A 20,285-nucleotide genomic window follows, 5' to 3' on the forward strand; every position below is an offset into this window, starting at 1 on the left:
ACATACCTCGAAATGCTCAGGGGCTAGGTACTCTTCCAGTTTGGTCGGATCAACTCCGTCAGGCAATGGACGTTGCAAAAGTTGGGCTGGAGGGTAAGTTGATTGAGTCAGTCGCGCCAATTCCTCTTCGACGCTCAAGGTTTCACCAGGCTTTCTTCCATCCTGTAGAAATATAAGCAATAATTAGGCTTAATTTAATTAAAAAATAAAATTAATGGTCTGCTATGGATCCCCATTTCTGGGAAAAATAATTAGTGAGCATATCAATAAAAATTAAATACGCATTTTTTCTGAATGCACAGAAAAAATAAATTGTTAAATTACCTTCATATTGCTCTCAGTTGCATCATCGTGATTTTTCCAGTCTGGAAACAGGTTTGTGAACTCGAAGCTCTCCAAGCCTGCCCAAACAAGGTTGGCGTTCAACGGAGCGTCGCCTCTGGTGGCCTGCCAGTAGTTGACGGCCGTTTGCATGGCCGCTCTCCGCTCGGCCTGCCACCTGATGGCTCCCGAACCAGTGCAGTCATCACCACCATCCTCCTGAGGCCACCAGCCTTGCCACAGCCACAGAGTGACTCCAGCGTCAACAAGGACCAGAGCCGGCTGACTCAGTTCGTAAAGGTCTCGTTGGACAAATGGAAAAGCCTCGCACGGCTCCTTGGTCCTCGTTTGACTGAGCAACTGCTGCACTGTGAATGCTCCAGAGGCAGAAGAAAAATGGAAAAGTTTCAGCTCGGGAGGGCACTCGGCATTCGGTAAGCTGTGATATAAATTGGTGTTGTTGCCTCCAAGACCTAAAATTTTCAAATAAATATATAATATTTTGGTATTGTACAAAAAGTGAGATTTTAATTAAAATACCTTTGAAAAATTCACTGTGCTCCTCTCCCTCTTCAATTTCTTCAATCAAAGCTTCCTTCTTAAGCCCAAACTCTGGCCTCTTGTGAATGTCCTTGGCTGCATTTATGGCTGCTGCCCTCATCTTCTTGTGAGACTGGTTGCCATGCCAAACTAAGACCTTGCTCGAACTGATCTCGACCAAGAGCAAAGAGCTGCGCGATCTCAATTGCCGCACACTCGGAGCCACTTCCAGCAGACACGTCTCTTTGTCCACAGCACCTGTCAGGGTTACAAACAATCGCCACTTGGCAGGCTCTTGTTCTTGACGGCGTCCCTGGTGGATTGCCATGTGGCCGTTGAAGAGGCCTCTGAACACAGCAAGTTCTGACCCTTGCACTACCCTTACCTACAATTCACAATAAAATGTAATGCCATAAATTTTGTAAAGGAAATAAAGTTAAAAAAAAACTTTATCAATGTCGTTGCAGATTTCGTGGAATGAATTATAGAAAAATTTATTTACCTGAGGTCCTTCTTCCTTATCAAGCTCAACAGTAAGAAGAGCAGCTGCTCCCTGTTCGTTGAGGCTTGACTGAGATCCTTGCCAGAAAAAGTAGGCACATCGATTGCGTCCGACAGTTCCATGTTTGGACGGAGCGCCGCTGAGCTCTCTTCCACTCACTGTGATGGAGTAGCTCCAGCGAACGACGTAGCTGTCCCCTTCGTGGAATTGACCAAAGGAGACCTCTGGTACTTCATGGTACTCGAACTCATCCACATGCCAGACTTCAACAGCAGTTGTTGCTATTTCAAAGTGGCGCCGAGTCTACAAAGATTTGGGTTTAAAGTTATCTTTAATTTTTATTAAATAAACCATTTACCTCTGAATCAAAATAATGTTCTCCTCTGCCAATATGGCTGCCTTCAAGCTCAAAGTCAGGCTCTCTCCATTCCTCTCTGGCCATTTCCTTGGCATCACAGGGCAGAATTTCGATCGAACCATCAACTTCGGTGCCACCCTTGCTCTTAACTTTGATGATTCTGCTGAACTCAGGCCAGTCAAGGAACTTTTCTCTGAACAAAGCAGTCTCCATGTGCTGACTGAGTTTACCCAAAATAGCCCATTCAGGTCTAAGTTTGGCACTGAGGTCACCAACGGGGCTTATGTCGCAGTCGGAGTAGTCAATAGAGTCCCACAAATCATCCTGGACAAATTCGGCAGCAAATTTTCGAACATCCACAGTGGCATTCTTGCCATTCCAGATGTACAGCTCAGAGCCAAAGTCGAAGATGACAACTTTATTAGGATCTAGGACCTCGATTTTGGGGATAGATCCCCAGTATTTGTCAACAGGGATCAGTTCGTCACCTTCCACAGTCCAGATTTTGTTTGTTTCAGAGATGAGATTTTCATACTCTTCATCCTCATCTGGATGACCTGCTTTCATTGCTGAATAAATAAAAAATTTATTAGAAATCAAATAAAGTTTAAAAAAGTTTAATTACAAATTACCTTCTCCAATGCCATCTTCAACTCCAATCAGCTTCCAGAATGCTTTTTTGTGAGTCTGAGAGCCAAGATTTTTTGCCTCGTCAATGGTAAAAACATTTCCAGCTGCCTTTAGACAACCTAGGTCTTTGCGTTGTGAAATTTGAAGGGCGATTTCAGCACTCCTAGTCCTTTCAATTATGTTGGAAAACTTTCCAAGCCAGTTGTAAACCTATAAAAAATAAATGAAATAAAATATAGTGAAATGGAAAAAATTGGATACTATCCAATCTAACAAATGAAATCAATATTTAATATCAAAACACATCATTATGAAAGGTGTAATAAAATACTTAAGAGGGTTATTAGAACGTCACACGAGCCAACTTTGAAACTAAATCCATCAAATTGAAATGGATTATTTTGCAACTTACAGCAGTAGGAGTGACGAGAACAAATGAGTCGCCCTGGTTGACTTTGCTGGCCACTGGCTCTACCAGTCTTGTTTGAACATGGCGCCTGCCTTTCACCTGCAACAACATCAGGTCCCTAAAGGGCAGCAGGGTGCCCACAGGCTCCCCAGAGGCCTTTTTCAAATTGACAGCAGTGAAGTCTTCCTTGCTAGCCAGTCCGGCCAAGGCCTCGACGGCAAGATTTGAGTTTTTAGCCACTGTGAAAATAATTTTAAATATAAAAACTGTGGCTTCAATAAATTTGATTTCACTTACGTTTTTCTACGTTCAGTCTCTTTATTTCTCTCTCTGCAGCTCCGGTGCGGAACTCCTGGTACTCTTGCACAATGTCAGTTCTGGCGGCCAAGGTCTTTAGAGGGTTGCGAGTTGCGTTCCGCCTCTTCTGTACTTGTACTGTTTTTCTATGGCTTACTAGTCTGCAAACACGCAAGGAAACAAGAGTTATTATAGAAGAGTGGCGATTTTGCAGGACTTCGTCTATGCTCGTTTAGTCACGCCTTTTACTTAGCATGTATTGCGAAAAATATAAACAAGTCCAATACTCACAAAGTGTGCTGCTGGGCATCGGGCAGAGTTTCAATTTGCAAGTCTTCGGCTTCAATAGTGATGGATTCGGCAGTGCTTGTGAAGAATTGGTCCAAATGGTCTGTCATGGAGGGCACCTTGACCACAGGCTGGGCATCAGGCGCCGAGACGCTTCTGGCCAAAGCTGGGGGCTTGAGGGTCAGCGTTACCTCCTTGACAGGAGACTCAGGGGTAGACGAGTCACCACCGTCCGATTCCTTGGAGGACGTTCGATTGTTCCGATCTAAAAATAATGATATTTTAAAATGATTTTTTTTTCATTCTGCAATAAATTAATTTTTAATTATGTTTTTCACTTGTTGCACTTTTTAACATTTACAGTTAATAAATGTACAACTTTATGATATTGTTAATATTATGTTATTATTATTATTTTAAACTAGAAATACATCAGGATTAAAATGTCACCTTTTTTGCTTTTGAATCTGGCTGGTTTTGGAGTTCTCTTTTCTCTGGCTGGAGACATGAAGGGACTGGCTGTTGCTCCATCTACTCCCATTCGCCCTGCTACTGAAAAATCACCCGCGTCCTTTGGGGCCACTCTCTTTTTCCAGTCGCTGGAGGCTTCGTCCAGCTGATTTAATTTCTCGGCCAAAATTCCACGCGTTGACCCAGGCATCGACTTTGATTGTTGCAACGGCTGTGGACAAAGTTGACAAAAAGTTGATGCATTAGTTTGAAAAGGGAGCCCATTATTTAAACTTACAAATAAAAAAGCATAAGCTCGATTGCAGGAGGAAGAATAGAGGAGAAGCGTATTTGGTGGGTTTAAAAAAGCTTTTTTCATTTTAAAGCAGAAATAAAGACTAAAATAAAAATGTAAATTTTTTTTGTAGAAAATTGGTGGTTTTCTGCCGCATTTCTCTTAAAGCTAAAGGTGCTTAATTTTAATAAAAAGATTAAAAAACTTGATCATTCTTTAGCGCTTGAAGTGCCGGTGGGCTCGTTAGCGGGATTCAAAATAGCCGCCGTCAGCGGGCTATTAATAGGGGTGGCCGAGGGTGCACTCTGGCTGCTGCTGGTCGCGTCCTCTTTGGCCTTATCATCGCTCTGGCACTCGGCGATTAATGTATAGACGTTATCAATGTCGGCTGTAATTTGTTTTTCTTTAGGCACCACTACAAAGGACTCCAAGTCATCCACTTCCTTTTCCTTGGGGGACTCTTTATCTTGGCCAAAGTCCACCAAAAGGGACGTTGAGACTTCTACAGGCTTGGAAACTTCTTCGGCCGCGGCGCTGCTAAATTCGCTCACGCTGCTGACGGGTTCGTCCAAAATTAAAGGCTCGGCGGCAGACAAAGTTTCCAGCTGAATTTCAGCTTTGTCTGCACTGCTCGCGGGCAAAGTGCCAGAAGGCTCTTTTGGAGGAGACTCGATGACGAGCTCCACAAGGGATTCAATAGCTTTTTCCTGCTCGCTATTTGCTTGAGTCACAGGACTGCTTTCGGTCAAATCGACTAACAACTGCGTTGCCGCCTCTGATTCAACGACTGGTTGCGGCGTTTCAGTCACGTTTTGCTCAGTCAAGCGCTTTTCCAAAATATCCACCGCCTCGTTGATCACCAAATCAACAACGGAAGAGGCTGCCTCGTCTAAATTTGCGATATCCACGGCTGATTTTTGAGCGTCAACACTGACAGAGATTTCCGGCGAGTTGTCAGGGGTGCCAGGAAGTTTAGCGGGGACTTGTTCAACCTTGACTTGAGTCTCAGTAGTTAAAACGTCTTCTGCAATAATTTCAGAACGGGCGTCAACTACAGGTTCAATGGGTTCAATTGAAGATTCCTCAATTTTTATTTCAGTTTCCGCGACTGGAAGAGTTACGGTAATTTCAGGGTTGACTTTTTTCTCAGGAGCGATATCTTCAACAGATTCCTTTGAGGGTTCAGAAGATTCGGGCAACACGGTTACCTCAGTGACTGGTGGTACCAGGGGAACGTCACGAATTAGTTCCTCGTAGACTGGTGCAGACTCGGTGGTTGTTAATTCCTCAGAGACAATTTTTTCCTGAACAGGTTTTACATCTTCAACTTTGCTCTCAACAGGTTTAACATCTTCAACCAAGATTTCAACAGGTTTCAAGTCTTTAACTTCGCTCTCAACGGGTTTTACTTCGTCTACTTTGCTCTCAAGTTTTACATCATCAACTTTGCTTCCAACATTTACAGCTTCAATTTGAGCCTCCTCAACAGTTTCCACTTTTATTTCCTCCACTTCAGGTGGCACATAAGTTTGCAAAGCATCTGAAACCTCTGCCTCAATTTCACTTACGCTCGACTGTTGGGGTTCGACAATTTTTTCTTCGACGACGGGCTCTTGTACTACTGGGGCAGCAGTTTCCGCCGCAGGGCTGACCTCAGAAGATGGTTCCACTGCAGGAGGAGGGATATCCCCAAGAGCAGAAGTTTCCACAGAATTTCCGGAATCAACGACCTTTTCAACAACTGGAAATGGTTTTACTTCTTCTGGAATAGAAACTTCCACAGCAGCTGGTTCCTCAGAGGCTTCGATAGTTACGGGGGTGGCTTGGAAAATTCCAGATGGTTCCGGTTCATCTTTGCGCTCGGCATCAGTCACAGGGGTAGGCACCAGTGTTTCAACCGCGTCAGCAATTATCGCCCTAATTTCCTCCTCGACAATCTGTTTCTCAATTTCTGTCAAATCAGGGGCCCTTTCGCCGGACGCGATTTCAACAAGTGGTGCGGCGGCGGTGGCCTGAACCGTTTCCATTGTTTCCACAGCGCTCGATTTCACCTCGTGCAAAATATTTGCGGCTTCCTCATCGTCCTTGCCGCCGACAGCTGCTACTACCGTACTTTCAATTTTGCTGCTAACTGGAGCGGCAACGGCCACGGACACGCCGCCGAGTAGGTCTTGCGTGTTTTGCAGCAAGTACAACTCCTCATCAGCGGTTAGCTCATTAGAATCCTGCACCACGCTGGTGATTCTTGATTCAAGCCTCTTCAGGGTGCTGTCAATTTCGCTCAGGGTGGCCGAGCAGCAGGCGATCGTGGGCGATCCTAATTCAGTCGCTTTCCATTCGTCTTTTGCCGGAGTGACCAACTCGCTGGCTTCGATGACCCACGTCTCTTGGGTCTCTTTCGCGGCTACTTCCGGTTGCGGGACAGTTTCGACCGATTCAACATTCAGTTTGGTCTCAGAACTCGGAGGGGCGGCACTGACCTCGGTAAACACGGGTCGGGACACGGCGGGCGGCTCGCTCCTCGCAGGAGGGTTGGTTTCCGAGGAGAGCTCAGACATGGGCAGAATGTTCGTCTTGTCATCGTCGTTGGCGTTGCGTTTGAACAACAGGTTGTAAAGGACGACGAGGAAGACGCCGCCGGCCGTCAGCAGCACGAGAATCATAGCGACCGACTTTGCAGGGGACTGACTACTGAGAGATGCGGCAGTTGTGTGGCTGCTACTACCACTCACTCCGGAGAGCGTGAGCACCGAAGGCGCCGTCAACAGACGAATGCTCCCCCAGTCCGCCACCGCCCCACCACCACTGCTATAACCTATTTGTGGACACACCTCAAGAAAAAGAGAGAGGAAAAAAACAGCCGAGGATGCGCTACGTGCGAAATCAACAATAATAATGATAAAATTACAACGGTGCGCCAAAGCAATTTTACAAATTGAGAGCACTAAAGTATAAAGAAAAAATATTTTCTTATCAGGATCACAAGAGCTTAAGCAGATTTCAAATAAGATAAAATTCTTAAATTGTTTCCCCGAATAAGCACTTAATTTCAAAAGGAATCCTAAAAATTATAAAATATCGTGTTATTAAATGATTAAATCTGAAATTGCTGATATTTCAACCCGAATCAAATTTTAAATATGTAATTATTTGAACGTATAACGAAGCATAAAATAATAAGTAAATAATAATGCCTTTTACATTTGTAAAAGCAAACTTCCCCTACATCACGCCTTAATGAAAGCCTTCCTTTCTACAGACCTTGCTGACAGGGAATGCAAATAAACCTAGTTGCAAAAATTTCATGCATGGCAAAACCAATGTAATGCGAGCATCCGAATGTTCAACGAATGACGTCACGTCGCACAGTGAGCAGCGAAATAGGTTGATTGGATCGTTGCTTCTTCTTTTGCGCGGCTTTGAATCATACTTTTATTACCGCCCGTCTGAAGGAGAGTCAAAAGAATTGGATTACAAGTACATTCTCGCAGTTAGAGAAATCGCTATTCAACACCAAGGCGTAATCGAGTTAGATAAAAAATATGTACTTTGGCAATGAGAGCTCTTTAAGCTCTTCATTTGATATAACATAAAAAAAACTGCAATTTGAGTTTTGGTCGAGGGTTATTTGCCGATGGTAATCTCGGGGAAAAAAACAGGTGCGTCGCTCAAAATACCAGCAAGATCTTCAAGTTGGATCTTCGTCATCCAGCGGCGGCAGCAGGGTCGGGGGCAGAAAGTGCGTATTAATTTGGGACGAAGGCGGCCAAGTGCGTCAAATTCTAGAGCACCGGTGCCTGCTGGTGATTAAGAAGAGGGACGAGCCTTTCTACCCCTCGACAAATTCCGTCGTTTGAATCTCGACTGTACTATATTTAACAGTAGACTGCAAGCGCTGCCTCTAATATTATGCTTAAATTTCAAGCAAGTACTTTCCAATGGAATTGTAAATAAAAATAGCAAATATAAATCAAAAATATATATAAAAATATCCACTAATTTTAAAACACTTCAAGAATTTTGTCTTTTAGGAATAATAATAATTTGAAGAAAAAAGAGAATGAAATTTCTTCTTTGTAACATAAAAATATCAAAGAAAAATGATTCCAAGAATGTCAAGTCTTTAACAAGCCATAAACGCAAGAGATTCCTAAATAACCAAGAAAGCACCTGTGGTCAACAAAGACTTGAAGTTAACGAGTGTAAAAAGCGTCCTCCTCTTTGTTTTTACAAAAAGCAATTTGGGTCAGAATGTGTCTCACTACAGCACGTGCTGGCAGCGTTTCTTACCTTGTAGTTGTTGGTGTCGTTGTTGCCGTTGGACGCCCGTTCCTCGACGGGGGAGGCGCGAGGGACACGCTTCTTCCATTCCGTCTCGCCGCTCTGCTTCAGCAAGGCCAGCCTAAAATTTAAAAATAAATTACTTGAATGCTCGATCGACCATCAAAATTGGGGCATGTCGGAATTTAACAGGTCTCCTGGTTTAAAATTAACACTTCTTTTATAAGTGATTAAATAGAGGGAAAAACGAGCTAAACAGCTAGGAAATTGTGAAAGCATGAAGTTCCTTTACTTCATTGGCCCGTAAACGCCAAACAATGGGATTATTCATCTGTACTTCTTGATTGTTAACACTTATTTACTTTTAGAATGATAATGAAGTGCGGTCAAGGTTATATTTTCAAACAATTGGATATCCTGTTTCAACAATAAGCTGAATACTTAATTCACTGATAGCTTTTAAGTAAAATATACCTCTAATTAATTATGGACTAATGACCCAAAATTACCTTTAAAGAATGGGGAAATTAAGGACTCCATATTGAAAAAAAACACTTTTGGATATTATAGAAAAAGGTAGATAGGAAACAGATTTCTGTGCCAACAACAATCAACACTTTCAATATCCATAAGCACATTGTCTTTACAAAAAATGGTGCTAAATTTACTTATTGTTTTTCCAATAAATGCTGATAATTACTTCTATTGAGTGGAAAATACTTGATTTGCAGATGCCAATAAGGAATCCTTAAATATTTTGGATGATTGAAATTAGATTTTGTATTTTTACCTCTCTGCAATGCTCATTTTTGTGGCACTGGTGACACAAATTGTTTCTTTCTTGGTGTGGCCATTTTCGGCCGCTTTGATGACTGCCTCAAATTTCTTGACCACCTTGGGCGACTCTGACGGGGGTTGTGGTGCCCATGACGAAGCCTCCTCCGCACTCGAGGCGCGCTGCTTGGGCTCCTGCTCTGGAGCCACGCCTTGCTGCTGGTGCACAGCGGCCGCGGTGGCCGTCAACGTCGCCACGGTGTCTCTGCAAAATCAAAACAGTGGTTAGATAAGGACAAGGTACAGTTTACAAATTTGTTTATCTTTACATTAATAAAGTGCGAAGGAATATTTTCATTGATAAGCTCATTTGAATTACAAACTTATTACTTGCTTTCATCTGGCAAGCTCTTTATGTTAATTATAAAAATCTTTTTGTTTTTAATGTTTCAATTTTCAATAATATACCATAATTGAAAGTATGGTGCCACATAATAAAGCCAAAAAAGGCACTTAGTTTCAATACAAACGATGCCTTTTTAGTGAGGCCGCATGCTCAGCAAGTTCTCCCTGACCTTTCATCTCTACATCAAACCAATTAACTTGAACCAATCGCTTTCATGAAACAAAACGGCAGCCAATTGCTAAGCTAATGAGTTAATAGAATGTATTGGCAGATGTGCACAGCTACCAGAATAAGTAAGAATAGAAATTCTGGGGAGATTTGGAAGAAAGGTCCATTCATTGGGATTCCCAAGGACTGGAATAAATCGAGATAAAGGATTGTAAGACGAAGGGAGTCTAGAAGGGGAAGATGACAGGCACAGATGTTCAGCGTTAATGCGCTCAGACAAGGCGTGGCTTATTTTTAGCATATTATTAAATAAAAACTCTTTCTGTGCAATAAAAATCTGTAAAATAATTTAGAAGTTCCGTTTTTAAACAGCATGTAATTATTTAACCGATTTTATTGCAAGGAGAGGTATTAAAAAAAATTTATATTGAGGGTCACACTTCAGCTTGTATATTTCTTTAAGGCCGAACTTAGGATCACAGAGTGAAACACCAAATAAGGCTGTAAAGTTTGGTGCTTGCTTTAAGAGACATCTCGACATCTGTTCCACTGCATTTTGTTTTCAAACTACCCACTTTTACTTTAATAAAATGATATCAAAAAATTAATTTTTTTCGCGAGATCAAAGAAAAAATTGTATGCGACAACAGAGTGAATTAACATGCTGGAATAAAAGACATCCAGACAGAAGTAAAGTTTTTTGTTGCCCCTCGGCTCGTTGTTCCCCTGCTTAGCCGAGACAATATGACATCTTTCCTTTGAAGCAGCTGCAGTGTTTGCAAAAAATCTGCACTTTTAATTGCGTCTGAGTGGCGCACAAAGCGTGTTTGTGCAGAAGAAAAAAATTTGTTCATCGACACACACCAAACGTGTGCGCACACACGGATGATGTCGAGAGAGAAAGTCGCTTGTATGGAAACAGCACGCGCTTTTCATATATGAACGAGTCGCAGCCTCCCAAAGCTGCATCATCCCAGCCTTGTAAGGCCTCCACAGAGTTTATAATTGCATAATCAAAACAAGCCACGAAGCAGCTGCGCGCAAATATGTTATGCGCAAAGAAACATTAACATTTCAATTATAAATCATAAATAATTTAAATGAGCATAATCAGCAGATTTTAATTTAAGTGATTTTTCAAAGTAGTAAAATTATTCGAATTTCTGTATAATGATTTTGAAATAAATTAGAGTTTATTTATTGTTAAACTAGGAAAAAATTAGTAATATTATTATAATGAAGCGGAAAAAGTACCTTTGTTTAGAGCTCTTTGGATAGATTATCGAACAGAACCCCCTAACTTGGTGTTAACAAAGCAATGGCAGACTTCGAGGAGACAAGTTACATGGACGAGGGTTCACAACCAAAATAAAACTAACTCCAAACGTGGTCTAAGCGTACGCTCGTTTCAGTTGAGGCCCTCCCTCCCTTCGTCAACTGCTGGTTTTTCTGCAGCTGTTACTCACTGGCAATGCATAGTTTGCGCTGCCGATTACAATAAAAAAAGGAGGGAGCGTGGAAGGGGGGCAAATTTTGGGTGGAACTTGCCGTGGGTGAATGAGTGAGAGTTGCTGTTTTATTACACAAGATAATATGCAAAACGTGGCCGGCACGAATGTGATCTCCTTATCTCGACGCCGCTACCGTCGAAACGGGAAGTGCGTGGCCAAGAATAAAATTTTCTATTACAACGGAATCTAAATTTTATAATTATTCATTTTTAATTACATAAGCTGATGGCTTTTTATATTCAACCATATTATATCATTTGATAAGAATAATCAGTTAATGTCAAAAGTTTGGATAAAATTTAAAAAAAAAATTTAAATTTCATGATTTTGATTTTTTTTCTTACTCAAATTTTAATTTAATAGTGGTGCTTCTTTCAAGATAAATTACTTGACTAGTTGTAAGAATCACAGGCGGAAATCCTCACTCGTGTCTCACCTGAATCGCACCTGTGAGCATTCAATGCGGCGAGACTAAAGGCACTCCCATTCATATTAATGAAGCTATTTATTGCAAATATGATCGGCTCGAATTTTAATATGCTAAATATATTTAAAATTTTATTTCCGTGGTATACACATGAATCCTGATATCAGATTTAAAAACTAAATAAGTGATACCATCATTTGTGGAGCTAATTTCCAAAATTAAACTGATTTTAATGATAAAATTAAAATAAAATAAAAACTATCATGTATATAAGCAACATCAGCACTCTTTATATCATTATTCATTATAAACAACTTTTCATATATTAATTATATTCGCAATTGCAATTTATTTCTCTAGATTAATTATTATACAACAGGCTCTTTTATAAGTGCAAAGTCCACAAATATAATTTATGATAAATTATTCTGCAAGACAAATTTAACCCAAGTTCAAGCCTAATGATGTAACTTCAAAGCGTTCCTTGGGGACAGTTAATTTGCACAAGGCACTTGGTTAGTGTGCTCTGCACAAAGTGAATTACGTTCACCGCTCAGGTGCGTCATCGTCATGTTATTAAGGAAAGTCTTATAATAGGCACTTGAGGTGATTCACTGGAAATTTAAATTCACTTTTTAACGCTGTAAGTAAATATTCCCCTCTGCTAGAGTTTTATAATTAAAAAATTTAAACAATATCAATCTGCCCCTGTTAAGTAGTTTTCTTTTTTTGTTAAATTTTTCAAATAATTATAAAATTGTTTTTCAAAAATAACTAATTTCATTTATATTGATCGATAGACCAGAGATTGCCTTGTGGTAAACCAATAAAATTCATATTTACAACTACATTTCGGAGTTAATCAGAGGACGAAATCAGCATGAAATCACAAACAGAAAGCGTGATATTGGGAGACAAAAACAAAATGACCAGCGGATTTCGAGCTCCAGTAAACTGCCGTGGAAAAATTGTAACGATTTCGCGTGGTCAAGCGCGACAGGATGTTTTCTCTCCTTTTGCGGTGAAGCGCTGCCTCGCGGAGAAAATTAACCGCAAATAATAATGTACACAACGAACTTTGCAATAAATGGTTGGCCAAATAGAAAAAAAAACATGCGAGGTGGAGCTGCTGGATAAACAGACGGGGCAATTTACACAAAATATTTGACGAGGCCCAAGGCCACATCTCGCTGGAGTTCCGATTGACTCGCCGGGTGGTTATTTGAAATAATTTGAAAATGATTGTGGGCTTCATGCTGCGGGCTGATGTGAGGCTAGAGAGGAGCCACGCCGTGTGCGGTACGTGCATTTCGAAATTGTAGAAGGCACAATGCATACATAAATATGTATATGCACCAGCGTGCATGCAGTTATGTCACGATTTATTGCTCAAGAATAGGAGATGCGTATAATGAGGGACAAGTTGTTTCCGCAACGTGTTTTTCTGCTTTTGCTCAGGAGGAAAAATATACCTTTTTATACTAAAAAAATCATCAAGAAAAAAAATTATACATGAAATTTGAAACTTTGTTTACATTTATAAAAGCAATTTTTTGAAGTTTTAATTTTATTAACAGATTAATAATAAAATGCATGTCCTAAATTGGAAAATAAAAGTTAATTTACTCCAAAATTTATTTCCTACTGATATCTTTCCAATGTCCGTTTTCAAGGATTAAAATTTCTGAGAAAATATTCATTATCTATTGCACTACAATAAGCAGTAACGGACACTTTAGAGACAAAAGAGGGCGTAAACTTTGTTCCAAAAACTTTCAATGGCCGGAAGGATAAAAAAGCGAGTAGTTGTAAAATTCCAAAACAAAATTGTGCCAACTTACGCTGTGATTTAATCCTTGGTGTTGAGTAAAATTATATATAAAAAGCCTTTCCTAGGAGGTTAATAGGCAACGCGAGCTGATTCGGAGAACAGATTCCCAAGAGCGAGTTTTATGGGTAATCCAGCACTTCTCAGGACAACAATAATATAATTACTGCTGCTCTTTCGAGAGCTCCTCCAGCGCACATGGCCGGCGGACACCGACCGACTGTCTGCTCTTATGCTCGGTAACCCTTTTTCTTTTATCTCGCTGCTTTGATTCCCGGGCCGGCGGCTTGGATACAGGGTGGGGAGCGTAGTTGTTGTGGTTAAGTTTTACTCAATTCAGCAGGAAGGCAGACGGGCTGCTGCCGATAACAAATTTTAATAGCACATTCTGAAAGGGCTGTGTGTTGTTATTACTTGAACTTTGGGAGGCGAGACGGACGAGAAGCAGACCGGCTTGATTTTCAAATAATTAATGGTTGGCCGTCTGAGAGTCGTCAAACAAAATCAATTCTCAGCTCTCGAGACAAACTTGAAAGAGGAAAAACACCGACGGAACTTTTAATGAGACGTACGTGACATCTGCGAGTAGAATATTATTTTCAACTAGTTTTTTTATAACAGATTTTTAGATGTTCAAGAGGATATAAAAATTTGGAATTCCACTAGATTTTTTATTATTACATTCAAAGATAAGCTTTTTTATTCATAAGGAGGCTCAATGATCCCTTTTTAGTCGACGTTGCCAGAGGTAAGAAAATTATCTAGCCAAGCATCCCACCGGAGTGAGTGGGAGAGGTGCTGGATTTTGTGCACCTGTCTTATAAAAAGAGCCGGCTTGTGGGTGTTTAAAAGGAATGGAACAGGTTGAGCATAAAAAATCTGAGCAGGTTGAATATAAAATGAAATAAAAAAAAAAAAATACAGAAAAAGCAAGGTCTCAATAAGAAATCAAATTACCATTAAAGCCATTATGCAAATAAGGTAAGGAGCCCTACGACTTCGCACCTTGAAAATAATGTTTATACAAATAAAAATTTCCAATATTTTCTCATTTAATCAATTAAAAAAGATAAAGTCAATTGATTTAAAATCTTTTTTAACTATATTTTAATATTTTCCTCTGCATAAAAGAGACAAAGTAAATAGAATATAATCAACTTTAAGCATTAGATTGGATTTTCAAAGAAAGATGCAATTTCTGCACAGAAGTCGCTCATAGCGCACTTGTGGCAATAAATTTTAATTTTTTTTAATGCACACCTGCACACAAAGCATGCAGTTCTTGAATCTATATACCAACTTGTCTCGCTTAGACCCGAACCTGTTTCTGTTTACACGCTCTCGTGTGTATTATGTGGGCAGATTGAATTCTGCTGCGTGTTCTGCTGAGCAAGCGGCGCGCGATTCGCTAGTCGCACGGGAGTTTGAGACTGCGAACTCCACTCGAGTTGAAATTTTTATTTTATTCCCCTTCGAATCAAATTAAAGCGCTGCGTGCCAAACTGAAAACGGAGACACGTGCGAAAATAGCAGAAGCGATAAACAATTAAGAACGACCAATACGTTTTGCGTCTGCAGCATCAATTCAAGAAAAAAAAGATAACTTATTAATTACGGCCAAAAACTCGAATATTTTTTAAATTTTATTATAAGTATCATAAATTTGCAAAAGATTACTAATTAAAAGGTATTATTTCGAAAAACTTTTTATTTTAAATTATAATTAAAACATTTCTTAATCTTTATCAGAAATGTTTTTTGTTCTGTCTTGGCAGTCTCATTGTCAGTTCGAAAAGCTCAACGCTTGTTTAAAAACAGGCCACTTGAAAAACGTGGTCTGCGATGCATCAAGTGCAGTGCATCCAAACCAAAAATAAATCGGGTGGATGTTAGTGGTGAGAAAGGTTATTCGGCTCGCAACTCACACTCGCATGTAAATGCGCGTTAATGAATTAGCCCGATGCCTTTAGGCAGACGGCCAACGAAAATTAATTCAAAGTGCGTCTAGTGACGCCTCTGTCGGTTAGTAAAATGCAATCACCAATTATTTCAGTGAGTTAGAACCACTCTGGTTTGTTTTCAAACTCCTTCGCAAGTCACGAAACTTTAATTTGCGGCGCATAACAGAGAAACCTGCACGATTTCCTGTCGGCGCGCTTCTCGAAACTTGTTGCGATAAATCACATCCTCGGCAATTTTCAGCACGGGGGATGAAAAATTTCAAACCAAAACGTCGCAGCTGAAGTAAAATTGCGCCGTTACCTTTTGCGCCACAAACTTATCAAAAAGCAAACAGAACGGATGCAGTACCTGCTGCTGGGTAATGAACGAGAGCTGAGAGCGGCACTGCTGACTTATCTATCGGTCACGGCTTTGCTAACTAATCGAGTGCGGCTGTTCGAGTGCTTGCTTGCTTTGAGTAATGCCGTTATTTCATGAAGCTGCGCCGCCGCTCTGGATATGGGCTGCGTTATTTTTTCAGAATTGCATTAATTTCTTGTAAAAATTGGAAATTAGTATTACATTTCATATTGCCAAAATTTGATTACGTATAAAAAATTGCATTAAAAATTCGCTGTATCCCAATTTAAATTATGTATTGGTTAAATTCTAGTGATCACATAAAAATTATCGTTCATTTTTTTTTTAAGAACTAATTTTCTTCATTATCTTATCTTCGGAACGAAACACAGGGAAGTGGGTAACTTATTTTTAATCTGGCAAGACTTGCCTGGCACGCTTCCAGCAAGCTTATGAGAAAACAATCTTTCACACTTGCTAGTTAACGTCCTAATGAGTTTAATTATTCCGTTTTTTTCGAGCAAGTTTTTTTGTGTGAATTGAGATCTAAATATAAAGTATTAGTTTAAAAGTAAAAATTGTTCTCATATTTAATTAAGAAAATGTTTATGAAATTCATGATAATAAAAATTTTAAATTTCTTACCGATATTCGATGGCACTGCTGATTATGTTTTTAATTTCACGTCCACCTGATGAGGAGGTGTCGCATTCAGTGTCCGAGGACAGGAGGCTCTTCTCTTCCTTGGCTTGAGTTGCCACATCATTCAGGATGCTGGCCAGGTTTTCCCTGATTTCTCCAGAGTTGATTTCCTCCTCGGAAGAAGATTCCGTCCACTCTTCAGGCTTGCCACTTTTCAGAATGCTCCGAGCTGGAGACAGGTTGCACTTTTCCTCCGAACTCGAGTCTTTCTTCAGGGCGCTCTTGAAAGCAGAACTTTGTGATGGTTGCTGCTGACTGCCGAGAGCATTCGCAATTACAGACGCAGGAATCTTGAGGATTCCACGGACAATGTCTGTATCTTCTGATGGCTGTGTCGGAACTTCAATGCTCGGAGGGTAAGAGCTGCTTCCAAATGAATATCCATGTTTCAAAATGCCTGCAAACAAGAGTTGTGTTTATTTAATTTTGCCAAAGCTCTTATCAAATAATACAAGATAACTTTACCTTTTGGCCTTTGATCAACGTCACTTGCTTCCGATGGAGTAGATTCTCTAACAGCTTTAGCAACCAAATCATCTGAAATTATAAGTTTATAAATAAGATTATTGGTGCAATAAGCATTCAATAAAATTTATGTAACACACAAGCTGTTAAGTCAGGTAATAAATTATTACTGTTCAATAGCGCAAGTTTTAGCATTAATAATTGTTAAAAACACATAATTTGCAAACATTTAACTAGCTAAAACATAAAGAGCAATTCAAATAATGAATTTTCTGAATTAAAAATAGCAGGCAGTATTTGATAGTATTTAACCAATATTTAATAGTTATTTAACTTTTCCAATATATTTTATGATGATTGAAAATCAAATTCTAGTGGGAAAGCTTTGAATTGCCCTGTTGTAAAGCTCAACATTTCCAATAAAACTCTAACTAAGTGCAGCTATTACATTTATCAAACAACACAGCAGCATGACAAGACACCAAAGGCAAGCAAGAACTGCACCAACACCCAGGACAAATAATCTGACCTAAGCCAGGTGGCTGAGTGTGACTGCCAAGGGTGTTTGAAAACACCTCAACCTCAGCATCTGTGACAGGCAAAGTTCGGAAACGGGTTGAAGTGACCTGTCTTCTGACTGTCCTCTTCTGAACCACCTGGTCTTCCTTTGGCTGACGCCTCTGCTGCTCAATTTTCTGCGTGAAAAGACGCACTCTTTCCGCCAACGTCAGGCTTGACGGCTCATCCTCGTCTTCATCTGAAATAATTTGATGCCTCCCGTTCATGCTTAACATGCAACACATTTTTCGACCGTGCATTAAAGGTCCCGATCATCATGCTCAAGACCTTTAGCGTGAATTTGATGACAAAGAAAAGATAAGGACTAATCACATTCAGTGCTATCTAAACATGAAACAAATTTTTCCTAAGGTGTCCATGGACTTACCCGAGTCGCCGGTTGGTGACACAGGAGTGGGAATAGAAACAGAGGGTTCCGGAGGATTACTGATTTGGCTCTTGGCCTCATCTACTTCCTCAGAGGTGACAGGCTGTGTTGAGAACCTCCTGGCTCTTTCTCTACAGTAAAAATAGGAATTGATCAAAAATTTGATATAAAAATTTAAAAATTTTATACCTTCTTGTGGTGATGGTTGCAGGCAAGTCGTCAGTGGCTCTCAAAGCTGTTGGAGTGTCATTGGATGGGTACTTGTGCATCTCTTGGAGCCTCATGAATAGTTGAGCTCGTTCACTGACACTTGGCCTTGGTCTGGAGTTTTCATCTTCAGAGGCACTCAAGCAGGCACTGTGACGAAAAATAAAAATTAATTTACGAATAGTTAAATTGCAAAAAAACAACTTTGCTTCCCTCATTTTGAGCATTATTTTAACATTAAACAACTGCTGGAACTAAACAGAACCCGTGACATTCCATAACATTAACCTCACTGTAGTGTCCTATCTATCAAAAGGAAGTCACTCTCATATTTTATCATTCCCCCACTGAAAATATGTTGTCAGCTCAAAAGCAATGGGAAGTGGGAATACATTTTATGTGTGGTATTTTTTTTACCTTTCCGCAGGAATAGGCGTTGGTTCGTGCTCAGGTTGATTGAACCTTAGCGTCAGGTTAACTTGATTTCTGATAACGCCTTCTTCCACGTTCACAGACGGGCTTCTTCTGACAGGACTGGAGGTTGCCGAAGAGTAATTAGACTCATCTCCTTCTGCAGACCTGCGGCCGCTCTTGAGGATTGGCCTTGGTTTATCTGCTTCATTCGATGAAAGCATTTCATCTTCGGTGCTAGGCCTTTTCTTTAGAATAGGTCTTGGTTCAACGAATTCGTCTGGCAATAATTCTTCTGAGCTCTTTTTCTTTAAAATGGTGTGCATTTTACTTTTAGATGAGGTGTTCCGCTTCAGAATACTTTGAGGCTCGTCGTCCAACTCCTCACCACTCCTGTCTTCACAGGACTGCTCTTCAAGGCTGGACTTTTTCTTCAGAATACTCTGCGGCTTTGACGACGGCGCCTTGGTTGGAACAGACTGAACCACAGGGATCTCATGTTTTAAAATTGATATTGGGCCTGATGATTCATCAACAGATTTTTTCTTTAAAATCGAAGTCTTTCTCTCATTGCCAGAAACAGCCTTAAAAGCACTGTTGGTCGAGCTGCTCTTTTCAGACAAATTATTCGGAGCCAATATTTTCTTTGGCGCTTCGTCGTCCAACGTTTTGTCTTCTTCGTGATCTTTTGCTCTAGCCTTTTCTGCATTCTTCTCATTTTCCTTTGTTGCTGAATGCACTATTTTCCTATTGGGTGGAGCTGCCCTGTTCTTGTTGGCCTTGCGAGCTTCCAGTTTGTCCAGTCTTGCATCTCCTTCCTTTGCCTTGGCCAACAAACTGTCCACACGTTTTGATAGCTCGGCCTTGTCTTCTCTTTTTTTCGATTGGCTTGCTACTTTTTGAAGATCATTGATGGCCTTGTGATTCTGGTTCAAGGACGGCGGGTTGGTTGTGTTTCTGAGCGTCCTGCAAGTTGCAGCAGATCTAGGAGAGGGTGCCATTCTATTTCTCAGTCTGCTGCTGCTGCTTTCATCTGGAACATAAATTAAAAAATTGGGTTACTTATCTATTTTTGTTAAATATAAAAAAAACATCAAACAACAATTTTACGAAAAAAATTTAATCTTGATTGATTCAATTGTTTCGAAGTAAAATAGCAAACAGGATTAAGTTTCCGCAGAAAAATTGATAACGTAAGGCGTGGTGTTAAAATTGAGAAATTCCAGTGCCTGACCCAGAAGTGAGACAATTGTAGAGCACACGACTGCCGGGGTGCACACAGCTGATGGGAGTGTGTTGCAAAAGGGAAAAACACTTTCTCCCTCACTTGTGTCAGTTGAATAGTAGTGGGGTGGGAGGTAAAATAAGGAGTTGGTACGGGGACTGCTGGGGACAATAGTTTGCAAAGCTCCAGGGAAAATTTTCCAATATTTCAATGTTCAAACAATATTCAAACTAATTTAATTACAATCAAATTTTTTTTCGCTTCAAATGAGAAGAACATTTTAAATAAAATTCGTTTGAAAAGGGATTTTTATTGTTTTCCAACCAAAGGAAATTCAATTTATCATTCTCATTTCATTATTACCCAAAAGGAATTCAGGAGACTAAATAAGCATTAGGAGGAAAAATGCATGCCAAGGTCAAATCTTGGTCAGATGTGCGCTCATTGTTAAGCGATGCTCAGGCATGCCTCTTGCAAGCGCACTTGCTAGTGCAATGCGCAGCTGAGTTGGGCGAGCCTTGCTATCTATAAACTTATTGATTC

General features: G+C 40.3%; 1 protein-coding gene across 5 annotated transcripts in view; it reads right to left on the bottom strand.

Annotated features, from left to right (window-relative positions):
- Nucleotides 1-20,285, bottom strand: part of LOC132192787 (supervillin) — a 49,424-nt gene that overhangs the window by 612 nt on the left and 28,527 nt on the right. For 4 of the 5 annotated variants that reach the window (XM_059612911.1, XM_059612909.1, XM_059612914.1 and 1 more), the window contains 18 exons: nucleotides 18,524-19,550; nucleotides 18,089-18,256; nucleotides 17,900-18,030; nucleotides 17,483-17,710; nucleotides 16,954-17,025; nucleotides 16,432-16,885; nucleotides 9,162-9,410; nucleotides 8,381-8,492; nucleotides 3,796-4,027; nucleotides 3,349-3,610; nucleotides 3,058-3,218; nucleotides 2,764-2,999; nucleotides 2,354-2,561; nucleotides 1,722-2,290; nucleotides 1,364-1,666; nucleotides 862-1,246; nucleotides 325-794; nucleotides 7-162 (listed from right to left, as the gene is read on the bottom strand). In XM_059612911.1, coding sequence (XP_059468894.1) covers nucleotides 7-162; nucleotides 325-794; nucleotides 862-1,246; nucleotides 1,364-1,666; nucleotides 1,722-2,290; nucleotides 2,354-2,561; nucleotides 2,764-2,999; nucleotides 3,058-3,218; nucleotides 3,349-3,610; nucleotides 3,796-4,027; nucleotides 8,381-8,492; nucleotides 9,162-9,410; nucleotides 16,432-16,885; nucleotides 16,954-17,025; nucleotides 17,483-17,710; nucleotides 17,900-18,030; nucleotides 18,089-18,256; nucleotides 18,524-19,550 — 5,423 coding nt within the window. The remainder of the gene's footprint in view (nucleotides 1-6; nucleotides 163-324; nucleotides 795-861; nucleotides 1,247-1,363; nucleotides 1,667-1,721; nucleotides 2,291-2,353; nucleotides 2,562-2,763; nucleotides 3,000-3,057; nucleotides 3,219-3,348; nucleotides 3,611-3,795; nucleotides 4,028-8,380; nucleotides 8,493-9,161; nucleotides 9,411-16,431; nucleotides 16,886-16,953; nucleotides 17,026-17,482; nucleotides 17,711-17,899; nucleotides 18,031-18,088; nucleotides 18,257-18,523; nucleotides 19,551-20,285) is intronic. The other variant, XM_059612912.1, reaches the window with a different exon arrangement.

Source organism: Neocloeon triangulifer, unplaced genomic scaffold (genome assembly GCF_031216515.1).
Source record: "Neocloeon triangulifer isolate White Clay Creek 2 clone unplaced genomic scaffold, ASM3121651v1 ptg000003l, whole genome shotgun sequence".
NCBI lineage: Eukaryota > Metazoa > Arthropoda > Insecta > Ephemeroptera > Baetidae > Neocloeon > Neocloeon triangulifer.